Source organism: Chrysoperla carnea, chromosome 5, assembly GCF_905475395.1.
Source record: "Chrysoperla carnea chromosome 5, inChrCarn1.1, whole genome shotgun sequence".
Classification (NCBI taxonomy): Eukaryota; Metazoa; Arthropoda; class Insecta; order Neuroptera; family Chrysopidae; genus Chrysoperla; species Chrysoperla carnea.
This window is the reverse complement of record NC_058341.1, coordinates 9,470,138-9,495,427: the sequence shown is the minus strand read 5'-3', so window position 1 is coordinate 9,495,427 and position 25,290 is coordinate 9,470,138. Positions and strand designations below refer to the sequence as shown.

General features: G+C 31.4%; 6 protein-coding genes across 6 annotated transcripts; 4 read left to right on the top strand and 2 right to left on the bottom strand.

Moving 5' to 3' along the window:
* The first annotated feature begins 222 nt into the window (after window positions 1-222).
* Window positions 223-7,996, top strand: LOC123299801 (Hermansky-Pudlak syndrome 1 protein homolog). Its single transcript, XM_044882163.1, has 8 exons — window positions 223-423; window positions 488-634; window positions 695-807; window positions 5,348-5,593; window positions 5,875-6,594; window positions 7,221-7,365; window positions 7,488-7,687; window positions 7,781-7,996. The coding sequence occupies exons 1-8, from the start codon at window positions 304-306 to the stop codon at window positions 7,956-7,958; spliced, it is 1,869 nt and encodes a 622-aa protein (XP_044738098.1). The 5' UTR covers window positions 223-303; the 3' UTR covers window positions 7,959-7,996.
* LOC123299802 (glutaryl-CoA dehydrogenase, mitochondrial) lies at window positions 1,673-4,308 on the bottom strand. Its single transcript, XM_044882164.1, has 2 exons — window positions 3,831-4,308; window positions 1,673-2,511 (listed from the first exon to the last, which is right to left on the bottom strand). Exons 1-2 carry the CDS (start codon window positions 4,288-4,290, stop codon window positions 1,706-1,708), a joined length of 1,266 nt encoding a protein of 421 aa, XP_044738099.1. The 5' UTR covers window positions 4,291-4,308; the 3' UTR covers window positions 1,673-1,705.
* A 3,801-nt stretch (window positions 7,997-11,797) lies between the features above and the next one.
* Window positions 11,798-13,030, bottom strand: LOC123300663 (BRCA1-A complex subunit Abraxas 1-like). Its single transcript, XM_044883270.1, has 2 exons — window positions 12,852-13,030; window positions 11,798-12,791 (listed from the first exon to the last, which is right to left on the bottom strand). Exons 1-2 carry the CDS (start codon window positions 12,933-12,935, stop codon window positions 11,820-11,822), a joined length of 1,056 nt encoding a protein of 351 aa, XP_044739205.1. The 5' UTR covers window positions 12,936-13,030; the 3' UTR covers window positions 11,798-11,819.
* A 974-nt stretch (window positions 13,031-14,004) lies between these two features.
* On the top strand, window positions 14,005-16,379 carry LOC123300051 (cytosol aminopeptidase-like). Its single transcript, XM_044882520.1, has 3 exons — window positions 14,005-14,208; window positions 14,272-14,384; window positions 14,762-16,379. The coding sequence occupies exons 1-3, from the start codon at window positions 14,074-14,076 to the stop codon at window positions 16,140-16,142; spliced, it is 1,629 nt and encodes a 542-aa protein (XP_044738455.1). The 5' UTR covers window positions 14,005-14,073; the 3' UTR covers window positions 16,143-16,379.
* A 2,927-nt stretch (window positions 16,380-19,306) lies between these two features.
* On the top strand, window positions 19,307-21,578 carry LOC123299876 (cytosol aminopeptidase-like). The gene is made up of 2 exons (XM_044882274.1): window positions 19,307-19,593; window positions 19,666-21,578. Exons 1-2 carry the CDS (start codon window positions 19,435-19,437, stop codon window positions 21,136-21,138), a joined length of 1,632 nt encoding a protein of 543 aa, XP_044738209.1. The 5' UTR covers window positions 19,307-19,434; the 3' UTR covers window positions 21,139-21,578.
* Window positions 21,579-21,977: 399 nt separating this feature from the next.
* On the top strand, window positions 21,978-25,062 carry LOC123300358 (transcription initiation factor IIE subunit beta). The gene is made up of 5 exons (XM_044882925.1): window positions 21,978-22,149; window positions 22,222-22,329; window positions 22,399-22,561; window positions 23,486-23,861; window positions 24,869-25,062. The coding sequence occupies exons 1-5, from the start codon at window positions 22,088-22,090 to the stop codon at window positions 25,057-25,059; spliced, it is 900 nt and encodes a 299-aa protein (XP_044738860.1). The 5' UTR covers window positions 21,978-22,087; the 3' UTR covers window positions 25,060-25,062.
* Window positions 25,063-25,290: the final 228 nt, after the last annotated feature.

Genomic DNA, 25,290 nt, shown 5'->3' with positions numbered 1-25,290 from the left:
ATTTTTAAGCATTACAAACTTGGGACTAAACTTAATATACTATGATATATTTCATATATACATGGTATAAAAAATTAAATTAAGTACCATCTTTAAAAGTGTATCAAATGTCAATAAGTCTATGGACTTATCAATCAAAAATTGGTAGGGCTATTTGTTTATGATAGTGAAAAATAAATAGGAAAATATAAATCAAAATATGTAAATTAATTCTCCTTGAAATATGTTTATATAAATTCTACAATCTGAAAGAACTTTTAGACAATTTTAAATGTGATACCCCCCAAGAAAGGTTCCCACAAAATGAAGTGTATACTAATATTTAATCATTTAAACGATGTTATCTACTCAAGATATAATGAAAAATTTCGTGAACATATTACAAATGTTGCAATTTCACAAAATCTTATTGAAAAATCTGAGGTATTTATTTAATAATTATCCCTTTTTTTTTAATGAAATTTTACACATAAATTATTTCTAATAGATTGAAAATGAAGATCAAATTAATGCAAATATCATAATGCAAGTATTTTCACCGATTGTTACATCTCAAAGGATTATGAATTGTCAATTTGGTAATTCGTATACATCAATACAATGCCAAGATGGTTTAAATGTTGTTTTTATCGAGGTAGGTACCAATAATTCAATAATATTGAAGAATTATTCGTAATTAAAATGTTTTTTATAGTATATGGGGTATTTGTATGTGCAAATTGGAAATCAAACTGTGCCCTTTATAAAACGATCGTTGGGAATATGTGTATCGTTTGTGAGACATTTATGCGGACCTGATGTATACCTGTAAGTAAATTATATATTTTTTGAAGTTTTTAAATATTAAGCTCCCATTTTTTTACCGATAAATAAATGTTTTCGAAGAAATTGTTTAAAATGGATCCGAGAAATCGTCCTTTCTGTAGGATTTTGGACGATAACTTAGAAATCATGCTTTTAATCGTCAAATGAACCTGATTTTTTAATTTTTCGGGTCAAAATTAATCTAAAAAGTGAGTTGCATCAAAATTCGAAACAAAAAGTTGATAACACAGTACAGACGGTGATTTCCACTAAAAACAAATACAAAAATCGGCTTAATTTGTTGATTAGATGGATGATTTTTTAAATATCGCCAAAAATTCCATACGAAAACCGATTTCTTACCTTTTAAAGAAATTACAAGAAATCGAGAAAGAGTTTGATTCTTAATCTTGATAAAACTCAGAATGCAAGGTAATTTCGACTCGAAGAATACAAAAATCGACTTAATTTGTTCATTGAATGTATAATTTTTGAAAAATCGCCAAAAATTCCATACAAAAACCGATTTTTTGGATTGATTTCAGACAATTTTGAATAAACTAAACAATTATTATTACTAAAAAAAAACGACCTTTTGTCCATTTATCGTTAAGAATAGAATTAAATGTTGCCCCAAATCATACAACAGTTACACTCTTAAAATAAATACCCTTGAATTGGCAAGTATATTAAATTGAAAAATGGCTTTAAAAACCATAAAAGATGTACGCAACAAATTGTGGCTTTGAATCTTGTTTAGATTGAATAAATCTTTTCGATTAGCCCTTGTAATCCCAGGTTATCATAATTTAAAAATAATAACTTAGACAAATTTAAAAAACAAATTTTATTCAATATGAACAAAGCAATTTACAAAAATTAACAAAAAAATCTTAATTAATCAACCTGTAAATGCAGGAATACCAGTAATAGCTTTACCTAAAATTAAAGCATGAATATCATGTGTTCCTTCATACGTGTTAACAGCTTCTAAGTTCAGAACATGTCGAATAACATGATACTCATCGGAAATTCCATTACCACCTAACATATCACGAGCAGTACGTGCAATATCTAACGCTTTGCCAGCATTATTCCGTTTCAAAATTGATATCATCTCCGGTGCGACCATATCTTTATCTTTCAATCGACTCACGGTCAAGCAAGCATTCAATCCCAACGCAATTTCACTACACATATCAGCTAATTTCTTTTGTATTAATTGATACGATGCAAGCGGTTTTTTAAATTGATATCGATCCAAAGCATATTGTCGTGCAATTTCTAAACAACTTGTAGCCGCTCCCATTGTACCCCATGCAATACCAAATCGTGCATTGTTTAAACATGAAAACGGTCCTCGCATTCCCACTACATTGGGTAATAAATTTTCTTCAGGTATTTCAACATTATCCATTTGTATCATACCGGTACATGAGGCACGTAACGAAAATTTTCCTTCAATTTTTGGTGTATTTAAGGTGCCTTTATGTTTGTTACGTTCGACTAGAAAACCACGTACTTTATCATCTTCACATTTCGCCCAAATTAGGAAGACATCGGCTACGGGAGCATGACTTATCCATGTTTTACTACCGTTTAGTATGTAGGTTTTTTTATCTGGGGAATATTTTGCTCGTGTTTCCATTCCACCTGCGTCACTACCATGATTTGGTTCTGTTAATCCATAGGCGCCCACAAGTTTACCTGCGAAATAAAAAAAAAATTCTCATGTATCTTTTTTATCCCATAATTGAGGGCCATTCTACGCTCGTGGTAGCTTGTTACTGCATTTAAAAATTGTAAGGGGTTATTGAGCTTCAATAAAATTTTTTTTTTGTCAATTTTGAAAATACTATTAAATTTGCAAATATTGCAAAACTAGGTTACAAATCTTTAAACTAAAATGCATTAAATAATGATATGTTTAAAAAAAAGCGGGTGACCTTCACTTTTTATTGCGAAAAATGTTACATGACATAGTAGAGAACAACAGATAAATAAGGTCTACTACCTGATTTTTTATCAGATATTTCTTGAATAAATTCAGTTTTCTTTTCAATGAAGTATTTAGTCATAAAATACCTGATTTTTTATCAGATATTTCTTGAATACATCAATTTGATTTTCAATGAAGTTATTAGTCATAAAATACATATGCAAATATAAAAGCATTGCTAATAGAGAATCAATGTTAAATAAATAAAAATATTTTATCTACGCCCGTGAGAAAAGAAGTAATTTTATTCATTCAGAATTTTGGTCTACTCGAAAGTAAAAGCCATAAGAAATATGCAGCGTGCATCTGTTAATTCATTGACTCGCATATCTAAATAAAGATAATTTTGTTACAAATACTGTGGCATATGATTGGCCACGAAACATTGATCAAAAATAAAGTTTACAAGCTTTCCAAGTTTTGATATTTATATTAAAAATGGTCTTGACCATATTTTTTTTAGGCAACCCATTACAGTAATATTTGTTAATATTTTACATTTTATAAAAAATAACTTTCATTCGGTAAACAGAAAGGTGAAGGTCGAGCATAGTTCGGATCTTGTAATGCTTTTGAACGTGGTCTGTAAATTACTTGCGAAATCGATTGGGTACGTTTCAAAATTCGGATTTTCAAATTTCTCGACTTTTATGACATTATAAAGAGATCATTGACTTATAACACTTGAAAATCAACCGTATTTACGCAACATCCAAAACAAAACATTCTTTTAATTTTAAAATTTGGTAGGTAATAAAATGACTGTTTTTTGGGCAATATTTATTCTTCTTTGCAGACATATTCTTACTTTAGACGCACAATCCAATGATTAAAAACATATTGAATTACCGTCCATCGGTTTTTCTCTGAATACTTTTTCGCAAATTTATAACTTTTACCTTCCAAAATTGGATCTTAAAATAACTTACGGTTTTTCTACCTCAATCGCGAAAATTTAAATTTTAACAGTTAAAAAGTCATCTATCTAAGTTTATTATAGAAGTTTGTGGATTACAAAAAAAATTACCTTTTCCAAGTAAAGGTAAAAATTTCTCTTTTTGTTCATTTGATCCAAAATCATGTATACCACCCATAACCAATGACGATTGTACACTATACGTAGATCGATAACTGCTATCAATCCTCTCAATTTCATGTGCAATTAAACCATACGCCACCGAAGAAACACCTGAACATCCATACCCTTTGATTGTACATCCCAGTGCACCTAATTCACCTAATTCCGGTATTAATTTATTATCGAATACTTCATTACGATGTGCTAATAATACTCTTGGATATAATTTCTCCTGACAATATGTTCGTACCGAATCGCGTATAATTTTCTCTTCGTCGGTTAATTGTGATTCTAAATTAAATGGATCTTGATAGTTAAACGATACTTTTGTGGAAGCACTACGCGTCGATGTTAATTTTATACAATTTTCTAATAATTTTTGTGAATTTCGTAAAAATAAATTTGCCATTTTGTTAATTTGTTATTCTTAACACTTTTAAAAAGTAATTTTACTTATTTTAAGCACTAATTGTATGAATTTTGATGATACTTATATGACTTAACTAACTATTATCTATTTATTATCAAATTTTTCCGTCATAATTAAATGAACTTTGCCTTTAATATTTAAATTATTTGTGTTTAAATAGTAAATGAATATAAATATTGTTGTGTTCTTAAGTAAAGATTTTAATCATTTTAATCGACAAATTTAAAGGTTACGTCATATCAAGTGATATTTTTTATTTATAAATTTTGGATAAATATTTGTGTAAATAAATTAACAGATTATAATTAATTAATTTGAATTTAAAACTTAAAAACTAATAAGTAATTGCAACCTGTTGTCAAACTATGAAACTTTTTACATATTTATGTCAAGAATCTCAAGATTGTCATAAAAACAAAGTTTTAAAGACGTCCATATATGCATTAATTTGCATATAACATACTTAAGCCACATATTCGCATAGAATTCCTTTTGAAAAAAGTGGCTACACCCTATAACTAGACTGCGAGTGCTGCCACATTTTTCACAAAAAGAATCGATCCGAGGAATCGCTCTTCGTATGGGATTTAGGACGACAACAATCGATTTGGGAGATTCGTTTTTATATGGAATTTTGAACGATATGTCAAAAACTAAGCGTCCTAACGTCAAATAAACGTGATTTTTGTATTTTTTAGGTCAAAATTACTCTATATATCGAATTATACCCGATTCCGAAAAAAAAAATTTTTTGTGGTTTTTTCGATTTCTTCAAAGGGGTACCCCTTAAAAAATTTGGAAAAATTCGAGAAATATTTTTTGTCTCCAATTTCGATAAAACTCACCACATAAGATAATTTTGACCCAATAATTACAAAAATCGGGTTCATATAACGATTGGATGCATACTCTTTGAAATACCGCCCCAAAATCGATATAAATAGCGATTTTTCGAATCGATTTCTTACAAATATTTGTCTGACTGTAAAATAATAGTCTTAAAAATCGTATATAATAACAATTATTTAAATTTCAGATTAAAGAACAATGATTCCCGACGTACATTGTTATCAAGTTTATTATCAATATGGGAGAATCTACGTGAGAATGATCAAGCAATACTTGTGGAAGCTGTTGAACAGCTTATGGTTAACGCTGATTTAGGTTCAGCCACATTAAAATCATTACAAGAAGTTACCGAAAAATTGAAAACACAATTGGATTTATCACGAACGCATGCAATGATTTTAGTACAAAATAAATTCATGTCTTTATATTCAAGGTAACTTATTTATTAATCTTATATAGTTACACTAGCCATTACTTATCTGCTTCGCGGAATAACTTCAAGTTTATAGACATCATGTTTATGAGTCTTTAGCACCTAGACTAAGGAGTCCTCTGTGCCCTCCTTCAGAACATTCTGTCAACCGAAAGCGATACGCCTCCGGGTGAGAGAAGCTATTTTAAGCAGATACCTACTTATTTTTCCAAATCGACTCTTAAACATTAATCGTTCTTTAAAACTATAATTAGTAACAAATTTTTTTTTGTAAATTTTAGTCGTAACGCCAACGACTTATCACCATCTGATATCATATTTGTAAGTCTATTGACAATATTATCATCACAACAAAATTCTGATATACTTAACAACACAGACAGCTCCGACGATACAGATAGTTCAACATCTGAAAGAAAATTAACGACATACTTAGCATTATTAATGGGTAACGGAACCTTACCCCAATGTATACCACATTTAATTCACATTATACCGATCACAGACGAAGTACGAATGCTAATCTTAATCGAAAATGGTAACAATACAATATCATCGGGCATCTATGAGATCTTCCACAATTTTAATATCATGCAAACAGTACAAATGCAAAAGGATTCAACATCAATACGACCCGCTTTAGAGAATTTAGATAATGCAATAAAAAAAGTATTAGACGCATTTAAAAAGACAAAAAATCTAAATGATGAATTGGATAATTGTCAAAAGAAATTAGCAAATAAATGGGATACAATTCATAAAAAATATAAAGAATTTTTAAAAACATGTGATGCTGAATGTGTGCTACGGATCGAATCCAACACAATGGTTTTTATTGAAACGTTACGTGAGCTATTAGAGTTAGCGGTGTTTAATACAACATGTGGGAATGTAAATGTTAATGAATGTATTATTGAGGCAGCGAAAAATGTTAATAAACGTTTATCGACGTTTAGTGATTTTTTAAAAGTGAAGGCGATACGAAATTTTACACTTGGATCATATCCTTTTATTTACAATTTTTTGTTGATGCATGAGTTTGTGTTTTTGTTGCTTTTTTTGTTTTAAGCTATAACCAACACTTATACATTTCGATTACTAGATAATGAGGACGTCCGAGGATATTTGATTAAATTGTTTATATCAAATTTTGGTTTTAAAAAAAAAACCGAAAGTCAATTTCTTGTTATTCATTAAATAATTGTTTTTTTAAATTAATTTAAAACTTTCCGCTGAAACAAATTTGTTAGCATATTCGATTTTTTCTGGATGTAATTCTCAATATCAAGGCCAATCTTAGATGGAGGAAAGAACGTACTTGTGGTACTACAAGATAGATATACTTGACGCGATCCTAGTCTATAATATCACGATCCTAGACTATTGCGAAACACTAAGTCATAGATATTAAGACTTACAAATTTGGATGTAATTTTAGTAGGCAGATTTCACTCATTTTAGGTAGAATTACCATTTTACGAATACAATTTTTTTTAAATTGTACTTTGTGAATGAGACTCCTTATATCTAGAAATTTGAATTTTTTGCACAAATTATAAAGATTGTTGTATTTAAATGTTGGTTGTTAATAATTTCGCTTTGTTTTTTATCCTTAATTCTAAAACACAAGATCTTCCCTAACCATCAACAAGTATTTGGAAGAATTTCCAGGTCTTGTACATTTTTTATATATTGATCGTGCAAATCATCGTATTACAGCACCAAGTTTAGATTTTACATCAGAGGAAACAGTCAATTTAACAAAACAAAAGGTTTGGCGTAAATTTTTTTTTCCAAATCGTGATTCGCAAGTACATAGGTCAAATATTTTGATACTTTGTACTTTGTATCATCGCCTCATTTTTTGAAAGATTTTATCTTAAATTTTTTTTAGATTTGGTCAATGGTGGATTTTGCCCATAGTCATTTACAACAAGGTCATCTATCATTTATGTGGAAAGATACTATTTTTAATTACGCTTATTTCTTATGGTTTGAAGATTCTGCTGGTGGACCCTTAAAACCTAAAGTGTATCCTGCTAATGTTGGAAAAGTATTACCAACGCCTGGTATTTTAGTTACAGACTTTTATAAGTAAGTATATTTTCGAAAAGACATACAAGACACTGTGAAAATCGTTTATTTTGATTTAAAGATTCTTAAACTAATTAACATTTTTATTTTCAGAAAATTAATTGAAGTATGCTTTCCAAAACAATCAAACACAAAAATTAAATGTTACGAATTATTTTGTATACATTTAGGTTTAGCAACTTCATCCTGTGTTTTGGAACACTCAAGACGTTTAGCAGCAACGATTTGGGATGTTACCGGTGTGCCAAATAATCCAATTGATTTGTTATAAACTTTTTTTTTCCGTTAAAATATTATTATTAATTATTACCATTCGTATTATTAAATTTGCCATAATCGTTTTTTAGATATATAGTCCGGCAAAGGTATCCAATATAAAAAAAATAGAAATATATGTTTTAATTTTGAGGTGCACTTAAATTATAATAGAAATGTGCCAATTTTACTTATTATATTCAATTTCATTCATCATTTCTCATGTGCTAGATTCAAATTTTGAATACTTTACTCAAATTTAGTATTTGACAAAAATTCTCTCTTCTTTAACTAGGTTTTAGTTTCAAAAATTTAGAATCATTAAATTAATTTTACTATGTATTTTAAAATCTAGTCTTTTGCCAACACAATTGCCATTTTTTGACGCAGAAAATTTAAAAAAAATTCCATTTAAAAAAAAAATGTATGATTATACTTCTTTTTAATAAAAAGTGTATGGAACTTGTTTTGTATGAACGACCTCGCTGTTATATAATAACGTAACTTTTGGTTAATTTTTATAAATCTTTGTTAAGATATTCTTCAAAAATTATGCACATAATTACAAGTTCGAGTTTTATATTCTTTAAATTTTGTGGTCATTCAAGAATTTTAACCAAGGTTGTGACTTTGTGAGAAGTTATTGTTCATTCTCTAGACTCTTTAACAGTGGCGTAGCTACCGAAGACTAAACGGTGCCGTACACCGGAGCCTCGAAGCTCAGGTGGCCCTCGGATCCTGACCAGCCAACCTCGTATTGAACTAGCTAAAAATTTCCTCACATTCGGAATGTAAATAAACTAGGATACAATACGACTTTAACCATAGTAACTCATTAAAAAGAATACATGAGAGTTTCGACTTCTCAGTTCCAATACAGCAGAATAGTTTCGAATTCTCCTTCCCAAAAGGTTTCAACTTCTTTTCGAAACTTGTGGGAAATTCCCCTGTACTCTTTTTTTTTTGTGCAGTATTACTTTGCCAACTTGAAAGATTTGCCGTGAAATTCAGCGGATAAAGGTAATAAGAAAACTGTTTTTAAAAAGAAACCATTACATAAATTAAAACTTTATTACTTGCGCAAACAATGACAAGAAAGAGAATATGGTAAACAAAAATTACCCAATTAGTCAACCTTCTACAAGCAGTTTTGGTCCTTATATTTCTGTTGATAGTGACTCAGATAATATGATCACCCAATTGCTGAAAGTAATTTGATACTATTTGATACTAACTACGCCTCTGCTCTTAAATACCTGAGAGTTAAACCACTGGAAGTACAACCAATGTAAATCAATATTTTGCTTGCTCAAAAAAAATTCAAGAATACTTCATTAAAGTTATATAAAAATTTTACCAAAATCATTTTCCACATACAATTTCTCTTTTTTTCATTTTAATTAGGTATTTAATGCCAAAATATTTGATGTTTGTAATAAATCGTTAGGTGCCCACTTAAAATGTTTATCCTCGAATTATTTATCTTACATTAATCAATTATTTTAAAGAATTGTTAAGTTTAAAGTTTGTGTTCATGGTTTTATTATATTTTTCGAATTTATTTACTAACAAAAGATGCCAAAAATAACGAAAGGAATATTTTTATTAAAATAATGAGCCGTACAGCAGTGCAATGTAAAAATATATTTTATTACTCTCTAATAACAATAAAAGGGGTATTTTATTATTGTTTTTTTATATCACGATTTTAATTTAATTTTTTTTTTCGATTTTGTTTTTAATCAAGTGTAAGGGTTAGTGAATAACAAATTTTTATATTATGAATTATTATTTAAAATGAAAGAATGTTTTTTATATTTTGTGAAATGTTTTTCTTTGAATAAATTTTTTCTTACACATATGTCTAAATTTTTAAAATCACTGTATTTGCGACCCCATTCGCGAAACTATAGGTGGCATTGCAATTCTAGGTTGAAGAGGGTACAAATTAAAGATCAAACACAATAAAAAACCTTTCAAAAAACACAAAAGAAAGATGTGGCGAGTCGCCACTGGTGACTATGATTTCACATGAGCAGAATACAAGGAATCCATCTAATACTACACGTATTAGATTATGTAACTACACGTGTGTTACATTGTTACAGCCAGTTGACCTTGCACACACAAGGCTGATCGGCCGGCACCTAGTTGCAGCTGCCAGGGGCTTGATCCACAGTGCGTGTGTGCAAGGTCAACTGGCTGCAACATTGTAGCACATGTATAGTTAGTATTAGATGGAAAATATTGTACTAATTTGAATGAGCTGCGGTGGTGATGATTGGGGAGACAGTATATATTTATTTTTCATTCATGTTTTATAAAACCAGTTATGTAATCACATACTGAACAACATAGAACAAAACAAGCAACTAGTGAACCCAATCAAATTACACCTGTAGAGGACACAATGGAACCTCCAAGGACAAACAAAAAAACACTGCACACAATGAAAACCAGGAATATATCGATAATATAATGGAAATGGCTATCGAAAATGCTAAAACTGACGAATAACTCGATGTTATGATGTCCAATTTTAATGTATTTATTAGTTGGTTCGTGTTTTGGCATTATATTTGATTGAAACTGAAACCAGATATCAATGGAAAACGATATCACCCGTAAAGTAGCCGTTACATAGAATTTTAGGCTGTTCTGACTAGAAAATTGTTATTTACAAGTATCCTTCTGAGATATAAAAAAATTTTGATAACTAATTTTAAAAATTGTAAAATTTTCAATAAAAATGGTTCTTTTTTCACATATTTTTCACAGGAATCGAATAAATACAATGCAAAAATGACCGATTACCTGTTATAAAACCCATTATATATCATTATATAAATTATATAAATAAATATATCAAATTGAAGGAGGAACTGGGACGCCACTCCCCAGTTTAAAGAAAAGAACCGTTGTGACCGAAATGGGGATGACCCATATCCGTCCACTATTCCATGAACCTTTTGGAGCTGTGTAAGAACAGCATCAGTGTATTAACATCAACGAGCTTCCGGTCGGAGAGGTCGTCATAGATAGATTGACTCAAGCGAGTTTATTTCCTCATAGCAAGAGCTGGACAGTGACACAGACGATGAGACAGCGTTCTTTCTTCCTCTCTACTGTGACAACTCCTGCAAAGTCGTGATACACTGTCAGGTCCAAGCGTTCAGCGTGCTTGCCGCCTAATCAGTATCTTATAATAGACGCAACAATTTTGCTAATAAAGTACTCAGACCATATTTGTCTTGAAGTGCCTTAATTATATCCTATCCATCTAAGAATAGCCTTTTTTAATATCCTCTTTAAAGAGCAACTTACAGTTCGCAAACGAAACGTCCGGAACAAGCTCCTTGATTTCACAGTTTTCTGGAATGTTCCTGTGTCCCAGTACTCATACCAGGTTTACATTCATTTGTTCCGCCAGCTCATGTAAGGGCGTTCGGTAGTCTTGTGCTATCTTCGAGGTCTGTAGGACCGAGCTGAAGGATTTGTTCGCTGCTTAACTATCTGTGCTAATTTAGCCCTCAATCTGACGAGTTCACACTGCCGCTGCCTGGATTCGAACCCGCAACCTATTTCTAAATGGACAAACAGTCGAAGACAAACTCCTTAGACCGCTCTGCCATTTAGGCTCTCGCATTCAATATTAAGTAATAAAAAAACAACGACATCGTTTTTAAGCAAAAAATAAATTATTATTTTAAACTTAATTACAAATAAAATAATTTATTATTATTAAGAAACAATTATTATTTTTCTTTTATAAATAACGCAAATTCTTATTAACAAAATAAAATATGTTTTTTTTTTCAAATTTAATACAAAACTCTTAAAAAATATATGATAAGGCACAACGAGGTTTTTTTTCTTTTTATTCATCTTTCTCCTGCAACAAACCGCTAGTATTCAATTCCTTTGAGTTATTTAATAAACTTCGATTTGCTCGTGATGATCGATTTCGAAGTGTAATATGTGTTGAAGGTGATGGTAATGAATTCCTAGCTTTTGATGATTTCTCTTTTGTATTCGGAGAATCTGGTACCATTTTTAATTGAGCATTTAATGCTTTCTTCGTTTCTTTATTAACAATCGGTGAATTATTTTTTAACACATTCGCATAATTTAATTTATCTTTTAATTCTTCGGATGTTTTTGTAAAAATCTCTTTTAACGGAGAAGAATCATCACTTTCGTGCGTTTCTTGTTCGTTAAATCGTTGTATTTCTAATTCTAAATGTTTTTTCTCTTCATATAATTTACTTACTTGATTAATTAACGAATAAATATGCTGTTGAACACTATTTTCAATTTTATTTAAACATAAATCCGAATTAACGTTAACATCTGATCGTATATTACGAATAATTTTATCGATTGTACCCGTTTTTTGACTAGTCGTTTTATATAACTTATCGGCATCACCTAGATTTGTTATGATTAATGGTATTTCGATAAATTGTGTATAATCGTAACGATAGAATATCTGTGAATACGTGTGTGTTGCACTATTCTTCGTATACGATGATGTTAACGCACAAAATGTAAACATATCAGGTTTATCGGAAATACTACACAATTCTTTATGAATTAATTTCTCACGTACCGTCATCTTTAAGTTTGTATGTTTTCGAGATCGATACCATCCAATTACATTCTTTTCATTTCGAATATATTCGATATTCTTATTTTTATGATTAACTTCACCGATATGATTGTAAAATACATCAGATATTGGAAATATACCAGTTATATTTAACATTTTCTTTATTTTTATTGTTTCAATTTCAGCATCTGTTACGGATTTGATGATTTCTTCGGAATAATAGCCCAAAAGAAAACCAATCTAGAAATAATGATAATTATTAATATTGGAATTTACTAATAAAAATTCGGTATCGTATACCTTGTCAAAGTCTGCTTGTTCGCATTCACTCATTAATGACGCTAATGTAAGTCCAGAAGACTTAATGCTAATTTCTTCAGTCATTTTGATTTAAATGAATCACTTTTGTTTACATTTAAGAATTATTATAATTTTTCGAGAGAATATAATGGCGCAGCTGAAATCGCCAAAAAAACTCAAGTTGATGTCATGTTGTTTATTTATTGGCAACACTGTAAAATACACAGCTGTCAAAAATGAGAAAAATACTAGTTGAAAATTTAACAATAATCATGTATTATTTTTTTTACAATTTACATAACTATAATATTCTATTTAAAAAGAAATTTATTTATTAAATCGGGGAGAGTACGATAACTGTGGCACTTTTGGCACCTCTTGCAACCTGAGGCCTGGAGCGTACGCCCCACTTGTTCCACCCTTAGTCCGACGCCGATACGGATACGATGGTTTAACTTTGTACGTTCGTTTATCTTTCTTATATTTCGATGAAATGATGAATTAAGGATTCAAAAATCATGTTTATACTAATTTAATGCATGGTCTAAAAGTTCCTAAATTACTTCAAACTTTTTGAGTTCCTTTTGATCAACTTTTGAACAGAAGACATCGGATACTCAGTACAAATTTTATTTAATTAGTTGGTAGAATATCATAGGCTAAAAATATAACTTTCGATATTTTTCGGGGCATTTTCAATTTAATTAGAAACCCAAGTGAAGTTTTTAGAATCCACCAATAACTTAATAAATCTAACGTAAATTTGAGAAGCTATTTTTGTATTGAAATTATTACGATTTTCTCTTGGGGAAATCCCTCGATCTATTTCTACCACAGACATAGAGAATGAACTAAGCAAGACTCTCATGAAATTTTCATTAACTAGAAAGAGAAAAAGCTACTATGCGGCTGGAACGTCTGTTCGTCCAATATCTGCCTTTTTCCGTAGGTTTGTAGCATAGACACATGGAGAATGATCAACTGGCCTCACTTTCCTTTTCAGTTTTTTTTGGATGATTTTATTTGAACAAATTTATTTGCCTATGAGAGAAAATAGAGGTTCATGAAATTTTGAAATAAACAGTCATATTATGTAACATGGTTACTGTTAAATAATTTTCTTTTTTTATTTTAAGCATTTTAGTAAATTAAATGAAGGGTTTTTGAACATTAAAATTTTGAATAAATTTTTTTGGATATTAATCTAAATTTTGAGCAGAACATGTTTTTCCGAAAGACAATTTTTACTGACATCGGCAGGCTGTCGATACCAGAGCATGGAATAACTAATGTAACCAAATTCATTCTTCAGCCTAAAAATTTTTGTGATACAAAATGCATATCCCTACCTTCGAAGGTAAATATTCTTGATCAATATTTATTTACATTTTAATAAATTTTGTGTTTTTTTACCTTTTAGAAGGGCCTAGTCCTTGGGTGTTATGAAAATGACAGTGGTGAACCTGTATTAACTCCAGCTTCCTGTAAATTTAATGAGAAAATGCGAGGGAGATTACTGGAATTAATTGTAGGGTACGTATTTATCGAAATTTAAGCATTTAAATGTGCTCTAAAAGTTTCTTAACTAATAATTTTGATAATCTCGGAACCTGGGTTGTCTGAATTTGTTGATCATCATTTTGCAGGCACTTAATTTTTACGACTAAATTTTTACTTAGCCATCCGCAGACCATAATTTTTTGAGACTCACGATATCGCCTTCCATATTTTCGATTGTCGGAAACTTCGAAATCAGATCCCTTTATTTTTTTATAATTCTTGCCCGAAATGAATTTCGGAAGTTATAAATTTTATCCGTTAACCGCATTCTGCTCCCCCTAGGCCACTGGTTGGCAACGTCCTTGCTTGTATTTTTATTTTTTGATAAAATATTAATCAGATAATTTTAGTTCAGGCAAATCAATTTGGAAAAGTCGACAGGGCTTTGCTTTTTGTAACATCGAGGATGAATTTTGGTCGATAGTTATAGTTGGCTTGGGCAATAATAAAGATGGTTTTAATATGCTTGAAGCCATTGACGAAGGTCGTGAAAATGTGCGGCTCGCAGCTGGTTTAGGTTGCCAGCATTTATTAAAACAACGCTGCGGTCATATATTTATTGAAGGGTTGGGGCGACCAGAACAAGCTGCTGAAGGAGCTGCTTTAGCAGTGTGGCGTTATCAAGAATTCAAGAATAAAATTAATCGTTTACCGGTACCAACTCTAGAATTATATGATAACGTTGATCATGAATCCTGGCAACGCGGTCTGTTTAAAGCAGAAGCTCAAAATCTGACTCGACGTTTATCAGATACACCAGCCAATCACTTGACACCAACAGCGTTTGCGCAAGAAGCAGTTAAATTACTTTGCCCTTGTGGTGTTAAAGTTGAAATCCATGACAAAGAATGGATTTACAACAAGAGAATGCATGCCCTTTTGTTAACAGCAAAAGGTTCGTGCGAACCGCCAGTTTTTATAGAAATTCACTACTGTGGTGCACCTGTAGAAGAAAAACCTGTAGTTTTAGTCGGTAAATCAACAACATATGATAGTGGTGGTTTATGTTTATACGATGCCAAAGGTATGCCCAAATATCGAGCAGATATGACCGGCGCAGCTGCGGTGATCTCAACAATACGAGCAGCTGCCTTGTTGAGTTTACCCATGAATATTATAGGTTTGATTCCAGTATGCGAGAATATGCCAAGTGGAATGGCAATGAAACCTGGCGATTTAGTACAGATGTTAAATGGCAAAGTAATTGAGATTGAAAGTACAGCAAACGAAGGACGGATAATATTGGCAGACGCACTATGCTACGCATGTAACGAATATAATCCAAAGTTAATAATTGACTTAACACCAATGACAACGGGTCATAGACATTTACTTGGTTCATCATCCACAGCATGCTTTTCTAACAGTGAAAATATGTGGAAACAGATCCATAAAGCTGGTATTATTACCGGTGATCGTTTGTGGCGACTTCCATTATGGAAATTTTACAAACGTAAAGTTGAAAATTACAGATATTGTGATGTTAATAACGTAGGTCATGGTGGCGTTGTTGCAGAGCCATGTTTGGGCGCTGCATTTTTAACAAACTTCATTGATTGCGTTGACTGGATACATTTAGATTGCGATGGTACTGGAAGATTATCCAGCAAGGAACATGAGGAAATATATCCATATTATGCATATGATCGTATGACTGGACGACCCGTACGTACCGTTATACAATTGTTGTATCAGTTAGCGTGTCCGAATGACTGCGATCATCCATATTAAATTAGTTTACATTAATACAAATATGGGAATTGGGAATATTCAAGGGATCGTTGTGTTTTGTCCTCAAGTTGATAAACCATATAGTTTTACTGTGCTGTATTGACTGTGTTACTGTCTAGTTTATCATCAAATGTAAATCGTTAAAACTTATTATGTAATTGTACATCATTTTTAGTCAGTTATTGTCTAATGGTAAATCATTTTACCAACAATTCATTGTACGAAAATAAAAAGCATTTGGGGTCACGTATACAAACCCTAATTTTAAAACAATGTTATGTAAAGAATGGTAACAATAAAATTTGGTATTCAATATTCATGTTTTTTTCATTAAATATTAAAGTGGAGGGGGGACCCCACTCATAAGGCAAATATTTTACAACGAAACACAGAGGACCCAAATAATTTAAAACCTCCAGACGCAATAAACTTCATTATTTTTTCGAGGTGATGACTTGGTTGTGTCCGCTGTTGTTATATTTGTCAAGCATGCGGTCGTATCTACAGAGTTACAAGTTATATTACAGGAACTGTATACATGGAGCATTATGCTGTATCGGACAAATCTTGCTATTCTAGATTGTGCCAAATTGTGCTATGAGTAACTGACTAAGCATTGAATATAACCTGTGCTAAGCCACTACATTTCGCACCTCGGCGGATATTTTGAATTTAATTTTAAACAATTTCTGTAATTTTATAATTGAGGCCTGTTGTCTCGTTTTTTTCTCAAGGACTGGTTTTTATTCAAAATCTACTAGCCCAATCAAAAAAAAGTTTTCGATTTTTTGCAATTTTTCAAAAATCAAAAAAATCGAAAAAATAAAAAAAAATTTTCTGTTTCAGAATTCGATGAAACTCAGTTTATAAGGTAATTTTGACCCAAAAAATTCAAAAATCGGGTTCATTTAACGATTGGGTGGGTAATTTTTGAGATACCGGCAAAAATTGATCAAAGGACTCGTTTTTTTCAAAATCTACTGGCCCAATCGTCAAATAAACTCGATTTATGGATTTTTTGGGTCAAAATTACCTTATAAACTGAGTTTCATCGAATTCTGGAACAGAAAAATTTTTTGGATTTTTTCGATTTTTTTCAAGGGGTACCCCTTCAAAAAATTGCAAAAAATCGAAAATTTTTTTTTGTTTCGGAATTTCATAAAACTCAGTTTATAAGGTAATTTTGACCCAAAAAATTCAAAAATCGGGTTCATTTAACGATTGGGTGGGTAATTTTTGAGATATCGGCAAAAATTGATCAAAGGACTCGTTTTTTTCAAAATCTACTGGCCCAATCGTCAAATAAACTCGATTTATGGATTTTTTGGGTCAAAATTACCTTATAAACTGAGTTTCATCGAATTCTGGAACAGAAAAATTTTTTGGATTTTTTCGATTTTTTCAAGGGGTACCCCTTCAAAAAATTGCAAAAAATCGAAAATTTTTTTTTGTTTCGGAATTTCATAAAACTCAGTTTATAAGGTAATTTTGACCCAAAAAATTCAAAAATCGGATTCATTTAACGATTGGGTGGGTAATTTTTGAGATATCGGCAAAAATTGATCAAAGGACTCCTTTCTTTTCAAAATCTACTAGCCCAATCGTCAAATAAACTCGATTTTTGAATTTTTTGGGTCAAAATTACCTTATAAACTGAGTTTTATCGAATTCTGAAACAGAAAGATTTTTTTGCATCGACAGTAAAAAACCGACTTAAAAAAATATATAAGATGGATAAACCAAATATACAAGGATACCAAATTACCAACCAGATTTCTTCGGGAGAGAGAATATAAGCATGTATATGGTACAAGCAAATAAAAGATACAAGTGATTTTGATTGCCCAGTTAAGAACAAAAACTTTTGAACAAAATTTTGAAGCCCCTGGATTATAATTAATTATTTTCACCAACTTGATCAACAGAATAAAAATTATTAAATTCGTTTAATTTTACGACATAAAATACGTTTAATTTTGTACATAATAAATAATAATTCTAAATTCTAATAAAATTAAGTTATTAATTTTTAATCAAGTAAGTTTTTATTTTAGTATATTAATTAAGATACTTCTAATGATTAAATAATAAAAAAATAATGACAAGCATGTCAAAAGTAAACATGAATTCACTGTCTCAAATTTAAAATTATATTATTTTATCATTTAATTTATTAATTTTATTACATATTTTAATATCATTTAAAAATTATTTACTTAAAAATGAATAAATCCCTCCGAAAGGGATTTTCCTAAAGCTTCATGACTGTTTTAAAGCTTCGCTAGGGCCCAGGTTGCCTAAATGCTAAGAGCGAAAATAGTTTCGCATTTTAAGTGTTGGTTATTGAAATACAAGTTAATTTTTGAAAAAAAAAAAAAGTTCCGAAAGACGATCTCGCTCTACCTTGATTTGGGGGCGATGGGACTCGGCACCAAGTATTTTTATCATCAAAAACAGTGTTTTTTTCCTTTCAAGGGATCCTTTTTTTGGAATCGCCCATTTCGATATATATATTCAAACTATTGTATACAAAAGATAATTTTCTACAGCCTAATAACTCAAAAAGTTTTTATTGTTAATTCTCTTTAACAAATAGTTTCCAAAAGGTACTGTTTTAGCCCGGTATGACATCATATTTTATCTATATGGTAGACACATAGAGATCCCCTGGCACAAAGGTGTAGACATGATGGAGACATCTCCGAAACATGTAGCAAATTGACTCAAAAAAACTAATAAAGATGCAAAAAAGAAGAAAACAGTAGAAAAGTAATATGGACCCCGTACTATTTATTAAAAATGTATATTTGACAGTTCAGGATGTACGAGCTCGAGCGCCAGGGAAATTTTGGATAAAAGGCTTGATTTTTGCCCGTTTATTTAAATAAATAAATGGCTTCAAATGTAGGCATTTTTACAAATAATTTCAAAGGCAAGTCTAAACTTGCCTCGGCGCTCGTACTACCCTAAATCCCATACTATTTATTAAACAATAATATTTAGAAATAAAGAACTCTTTGGTTTGACAAAATTTAAAACAAAAAAAAAAAAATGCATTGAAAACAAAATGATGAAAAAATTCAGTTGGTTGCTATCAAAATATCTAATATCAAAGTAGTCATTAGGTCTTGTAACCAACCACAAAGTATAAACAAATTTTCCTTTCGTTAAAGGATGAGTTTAGTTTTTGGGTTACACAAAAAAATGTAACTAGAAAACACTCTCATTAATTCGATTGGAAATAAATTAAGATAATTTTCATAAACTAAATTCAAAATTTCTGGTACCCAACATGTTTTCTCTATCAAAACAAGTTTTGAATATTACACGCCATGCAAGAATATTAAAACAAATCAATGCAAACGCAAAACTCCTATATATTCGCTATGATCGGGAACAAAATCGATTTTATTCAGCTGATGCAGTCTCGTGTGCAAGTGAAGGATATAAGGTAAATAACACTCCATTAAAATTTGAGTGGCTATATTTTCTATTTTTACTAATTTATTTTCTATCTTTACAGAAAGGAATTATACTAGGACATTATCTAAACGAAAATGGAGAACCTGTTCTTACACCAGCATGTTGTAAATTCAATGAGAAAATGCAAGGGAGGTTATTGGAATTAATAGTAAAATCCGGTAAATGGAAACGAGGACAATGTCGATGTTTTAATAATATTGAAGATGAATTTTGGTCAGTGGCTTGTGTATGCTTAGGCCAAAAAAACTTAGGATACAATATTTTAGAAGCTATTGATGAATCAAGAGAATCAGTACGAGAAGCTGCAGGTTCTGGCGCACAATGTTTACACGCTCAAGGTGTTGCACACATATTTGTCGAAGGACTAGGCCGCCCTGAACAGGCTGCTGAAGGTACTGCATTAGGTGTATGGCGATACCAAGAATTCAAAAACAAAAAGCATCGCATGGCCGTACCCACTCTCGAATTATACGATGATCCAGATCATGAATCATGGCAACGTGGTTTATACCAAGCAGAAGCACAGAATTTAGCTCGAAGATTATGCGATGCACCAGCTAATCATATGACGCCTACAGCATTCTCTCATGAAGCGATATCATCTTTGTGTCCATGTGGTATCAAAGTTGATGTGCACGATAAGGATTGGATGGAAAGTCAAAGATTGGTTGGTTTCTTAACAGCGGCACGAGGTTCATGTGAACCACCTGTCTTTATGGAAATACACTATTGTGGCGGTCCCGTTGAAGAAAAACCAATAGCTTTAGTTGGTAAATCCACCACATTCGACAGTGGCGGCTTGTGCTTGAAACCATGTTACCAAATGTCCAAATATCGTGCAGACATGTCTGGAGGTGCAGCAGTAGTAGCCGTTATGCGTGCAGCTGCTATGTTAAGTTTACCCATAAATCTTGTTGGAACCATTGCTTTATCGGAGAATATGCCAAGCGGTATGGCTATGAGAGTTGGTGATATCGTCAAATACAATAATGGTTTAACCGTTGAAATTCAAAGAACTGACCAAGAGGGGCATTTAATCTTAGCTGACAGTTTGTTATACACAATCAACAACCATAAACCCCGATTGGTTATCGATATGACGACAATGACACGAGGTATAAGACATTTGTTGGGATCAGCTGCTGTTGGTACTTTCAGTAACAGCGAATATATGTGGAAACAAATCCGTAAAGCTGGTGTCATCACTGGAGATAGATGTTGGCGTTTACCCTTATGGAAATTTTACAAAAAGAAGACCAGCAAATATACTTATGTAGATCTCAACAATCGTGGACATGGTCAAGGTACGCCTTGCTTAGCTGCAGCTTACCTCTCATACTTCATCGATTGTGTTGATTGGCTTCATTTGGATACCACAGGAATTGGTTTAATCGCACAAAACAGAATTTATCCATACCTAACCAAAGACTACATGATGGGACGACCAGTCCGAACAGTCATACAATTATTGTATCAATTAGCCTGTCCGAATGAATGTGATCGACCATATTGAAAACGTTAACCCGACTATGTTCTCCATTTAGATTTGTAATTTTTTTTTTTTGAAGTTAAAAAATTGTTTTGGTTTGACTTGTAAAATCTTTCGTTTTGTAAAGAAATTTTTTTTAAGGATTTATTTGTACCCAAAAAAATTAAAGTAAAAATTTGTAACACGAAATATTGAATTTCTTTTTCAACGCAATATTTTCGTTTTATGCATTTACAGAATTCTACCTTGATTCATTTTGGTTGTTGGACAAAACTTCCGTTTTCGGTAGTTTGGAAAGTTTTGCAAGCCGAAAGATTTCACATGCTCAATACAACTGTTTTTGTAATGCATAATAAAAATATTCGGTTTCTACCATTCTACACTTATTTCTTTTTTAGCTTATCGCATCTTATGATAAAACGGTATTCGTAAGAATAATTTGTAGTTGTAAATTGTAATTAAACCCCTACATTTTTTAAATAAAAGTAATACGAAATTAAAGCTTTTTTTTTTCATTTGGGCAGACAATTATTTTTCAGCTAACATCTCAAAAACTCTTATATTTTATGGACTAATTTGACTGGATAATTTGTCAACCAACCCATTACAATATTCAGTAACGAACTCGATTTTTAGTTGGACCCTGAAGATTAAAATCAAATTCAGAATAGTTTCCTCATTGCAACTACCCCCCCCCCCCTTGAAAGATCCAGACCCTTGGTGCTATTGGGTGCTATATACCCAAGCCCCTGGCTAAGATCCAGATTCCCCTTGGTGCCTGTTTGCCCAAATTGTCAATATTTAGTTGGTAGCCATTTATTTCAGTTTTTAGTATTTAAGTTGGTAGTATCGTTAATTTGACAATCTTATTAACCATAGACATACAAGAATATTAACAGATTGTTAAACGTCAAGTTATTGTAAAGACAAAATTTTCAGATAGAAATAAACAGAAATAAATATTAGATTTAAAATGGATCCAGCATTATTAAGAGAACGAGAACTCTTTAAAAAACGAGCTTTATCCAATCCAACGTAAGTATCGAAGAAGAAAATGTTTTATCAAAAAAAATGGTAACATATTTTAATGTATTGAAAAATTTACAGTGTCGAAAGAAAAATTAAAGAGACCAAATATGAGAGCCGTGAAGAACCACCCAAAAAGAAATCAAAACCTGTATCGTCCAGTAGTGGACCGAAAATTGATATTTCAAAGTATGAGCCACAATATTCGTATGTAAACGCGTTTAATTCTAAATATAATTCATAATTTTCAAATTTTAGCTACAAAACTATGACTGGTAGTTCACAATATCGATTTGGAGTCTTAGCGAAAATTGTTAAACATATGAAAACTCGTCACCAGGAGGGTGAAGATCATCCATTATCATTAGAAGAAATTTTAGATGAAACTAATCAATTAGATGTTGGAAGTAAAGTGAAACAAGTAAGTTTCTAATTTAGCTCCTGAATTGGGCTCGAGTACGATAACTGTGGCGCCACGATTTGACAACAGAATATTATAAAACACGCTTTAATAAAGCAAAAATGAAGAATACCAATTTTCGAGTTTTCGAGATAATGAAGTCTAAAAACTGAAATTTTTATGTCATTAAATTCGCCATTTTTGTAACGCAAGGGCTAAAAACCCGCAGACCTGTGCTAACACGACCCCATTAAAGGCATGACCAACCTGTACATTAGTGAATGAACGCAATCACATTGTAAACGCAAGGGCTAAAAACCCACAGTCCTGTGCTAACACGACCCCATTAAAGGCATGGCCAACCTGTATATCAGTGAATGAACGCAATCACATTGTAAACGCAAGGGCTAAAAACCCGCAGTCCTGTGCTAACACGACCCCATTAAAGGCATGGCCAACCTGTATATCAGTAAATGAACGCAATCACATTGTAAACGCAAGGGCTAAAAACCCGCAGTCCTGTGCTAACACGACCCCATTAAAGTACTGGCCAACCTGTAGATCAGTGAATGAACGCAATCACATTGTAAACGCAAGGGCTAAAAACCCGCAGACCTGTGCTAACACGACCCCATTAAAGGTATGGCCCACCTGTAGATCAGTGAATGAACGCAATCACAGGGTAAACGCAAAGGAACTTGTGATCCAAATGAACTTGTCAAATTCAAATGATTCAACATAAAAATAATGGCCATATGTGTAATTTCAAATGTAGCCTTTAGGAGTCAATTACTCGAAAATTAGCACTCTTCATTTTCGATTTGTTTTACTTTGTTTAACTATATTCCATCGTCAAATCGTGGCGCCACAGCTATCGTACTCTCCTCCTGAATTGTCTTAATGTATCAAAAATGAGTTTTCTAAGTAGATATTTTTTATTTTCAGTGGTTATTAAATGAAGCTTTAGTAAATAATCCAAAAATTGAAGTATCACCAGATAATAAATTTACGTTTAAAGCAACGTATAAAATTCGTGATAGAAAATCGTTGTTACGATTGTTAAAACAACATGATTTAAAAGGTTTGGGTGGAATTCTACTTGAAGATATTCAAGAATCATTACCTCATTGTGATAAAGCTCTAAAACATCTCCAAAATGAAATTTTATTTATAACACGACCAATTGACAAAAAGAAAATATTATTTTATAATGATCGAACGGCATCGTTACCAATCGATGAAGAATTCCAAAAATTATGGAGGACTGTTGGTGTTGATGTGGTTGATGATGAAAAGATCGATGAGTATTTAGAAAAACAAGGTATAATCTTCTTTTTTTTTTTTTACGTTACTTTTAAATACTAATACTTTAAATAAAATTATTTTTATAAAAATATCGAAAAATTAAGATGATTCGAAGTAGATATTTCTAGCTACTTTTCTTAAAAAAGCTAAAACGTGGGGTAAAAAATAAAATTAGAGCATTTTTTTTAATGTAGATTACGAATCCGTTGTCGTAGCTGGTGAAAAATTAATAGTTGTTCTCTGTGATTGCGTTCATTTATTGATCCACGAGTTGGTCATTCGTTTAATGGAATCGAGTTAGCACGGATCTGCATTTTTTTGTGCTTTTTGGTTAACCCTGTGATGGCGTTCATTAACTGATCCTCAGAAAATCTTAAATAATATTCTGATCACGCTTATTGTCTACTCCAAATTTTCTTAACGTGGGACTCACGCCAAATAAACGCTAGACACACGATATTGTACGAATATCCTCATACGGTGTTGGGAAACTGTTTGGTAACCTTCAAATTCAATAAGGAACGATTAATGCCAAAAAACTGCTTTTAATTCATCTTCAAATTTCGAAAAAAAGTCGTAGCGAATTATTTCAAAATCCGTTGTATTCTTATTGAAAACTATTATCATTCGATCCCTAATTCCATTTTAATAAAACCTTATTTTGCTCCACCCAGATCATTAACAGCATCATCTGATAGGCGTTCGTTGCTCAGTAACTGAAATTCGTGTCATATGCGTGTTCTATTTAGTTACCTAGCACACGAAATTGATTTCTTGAGTTCTCCAGGCGTTAAGTTTTTTTGACTAAAACCAAATTTCTCGATAATTCTAGAGCAAAACCTTATTATTGTCCAACCTGTATTTTCTGTTTCCTTGGAATCACACTATTATTGAATATTCATTCAATTATTATGAAAATGTTTGTAAATTAATTCAATTCGTGTCTCACTCTTCCGAATTCTACAAAATCGTAGTTTTTTTTTATAAAAACAGTACAATAATTTAGAATTTAATTATGCTCAGGTATCCGATCAATGCAAGATCACGGTCTTAAGAAACCAATGGCACCAATTAAACGAAAGAAAGCAAGTAATCGTAAGAAACAATTCAAGAAACCAAGAGATAATGAACATTTGGCTGATGTATTAGAAACGTATGAAGATAATACTCTAACGCAAAAAGGACAATTTCAATCGTCGACTGAAAAAAAATAATTCATTAATCATTAGAATAATTTAATTTAATTTCAATATTTGTAATAAACTTTGATTAATAAAAAAGAAACATATTTTTTTGTTAGATATATGATTATCTTTCTATTATCACGTATTTAACGTCAATAATATATTAGGTGAGTAATAGTCTTTAAGATTTTAAGCATGAAAATTAACTTTGGTTGGTTTCAACAAATTCTGGGAAAAATTCTGCATGATTCAAAAAAAGAT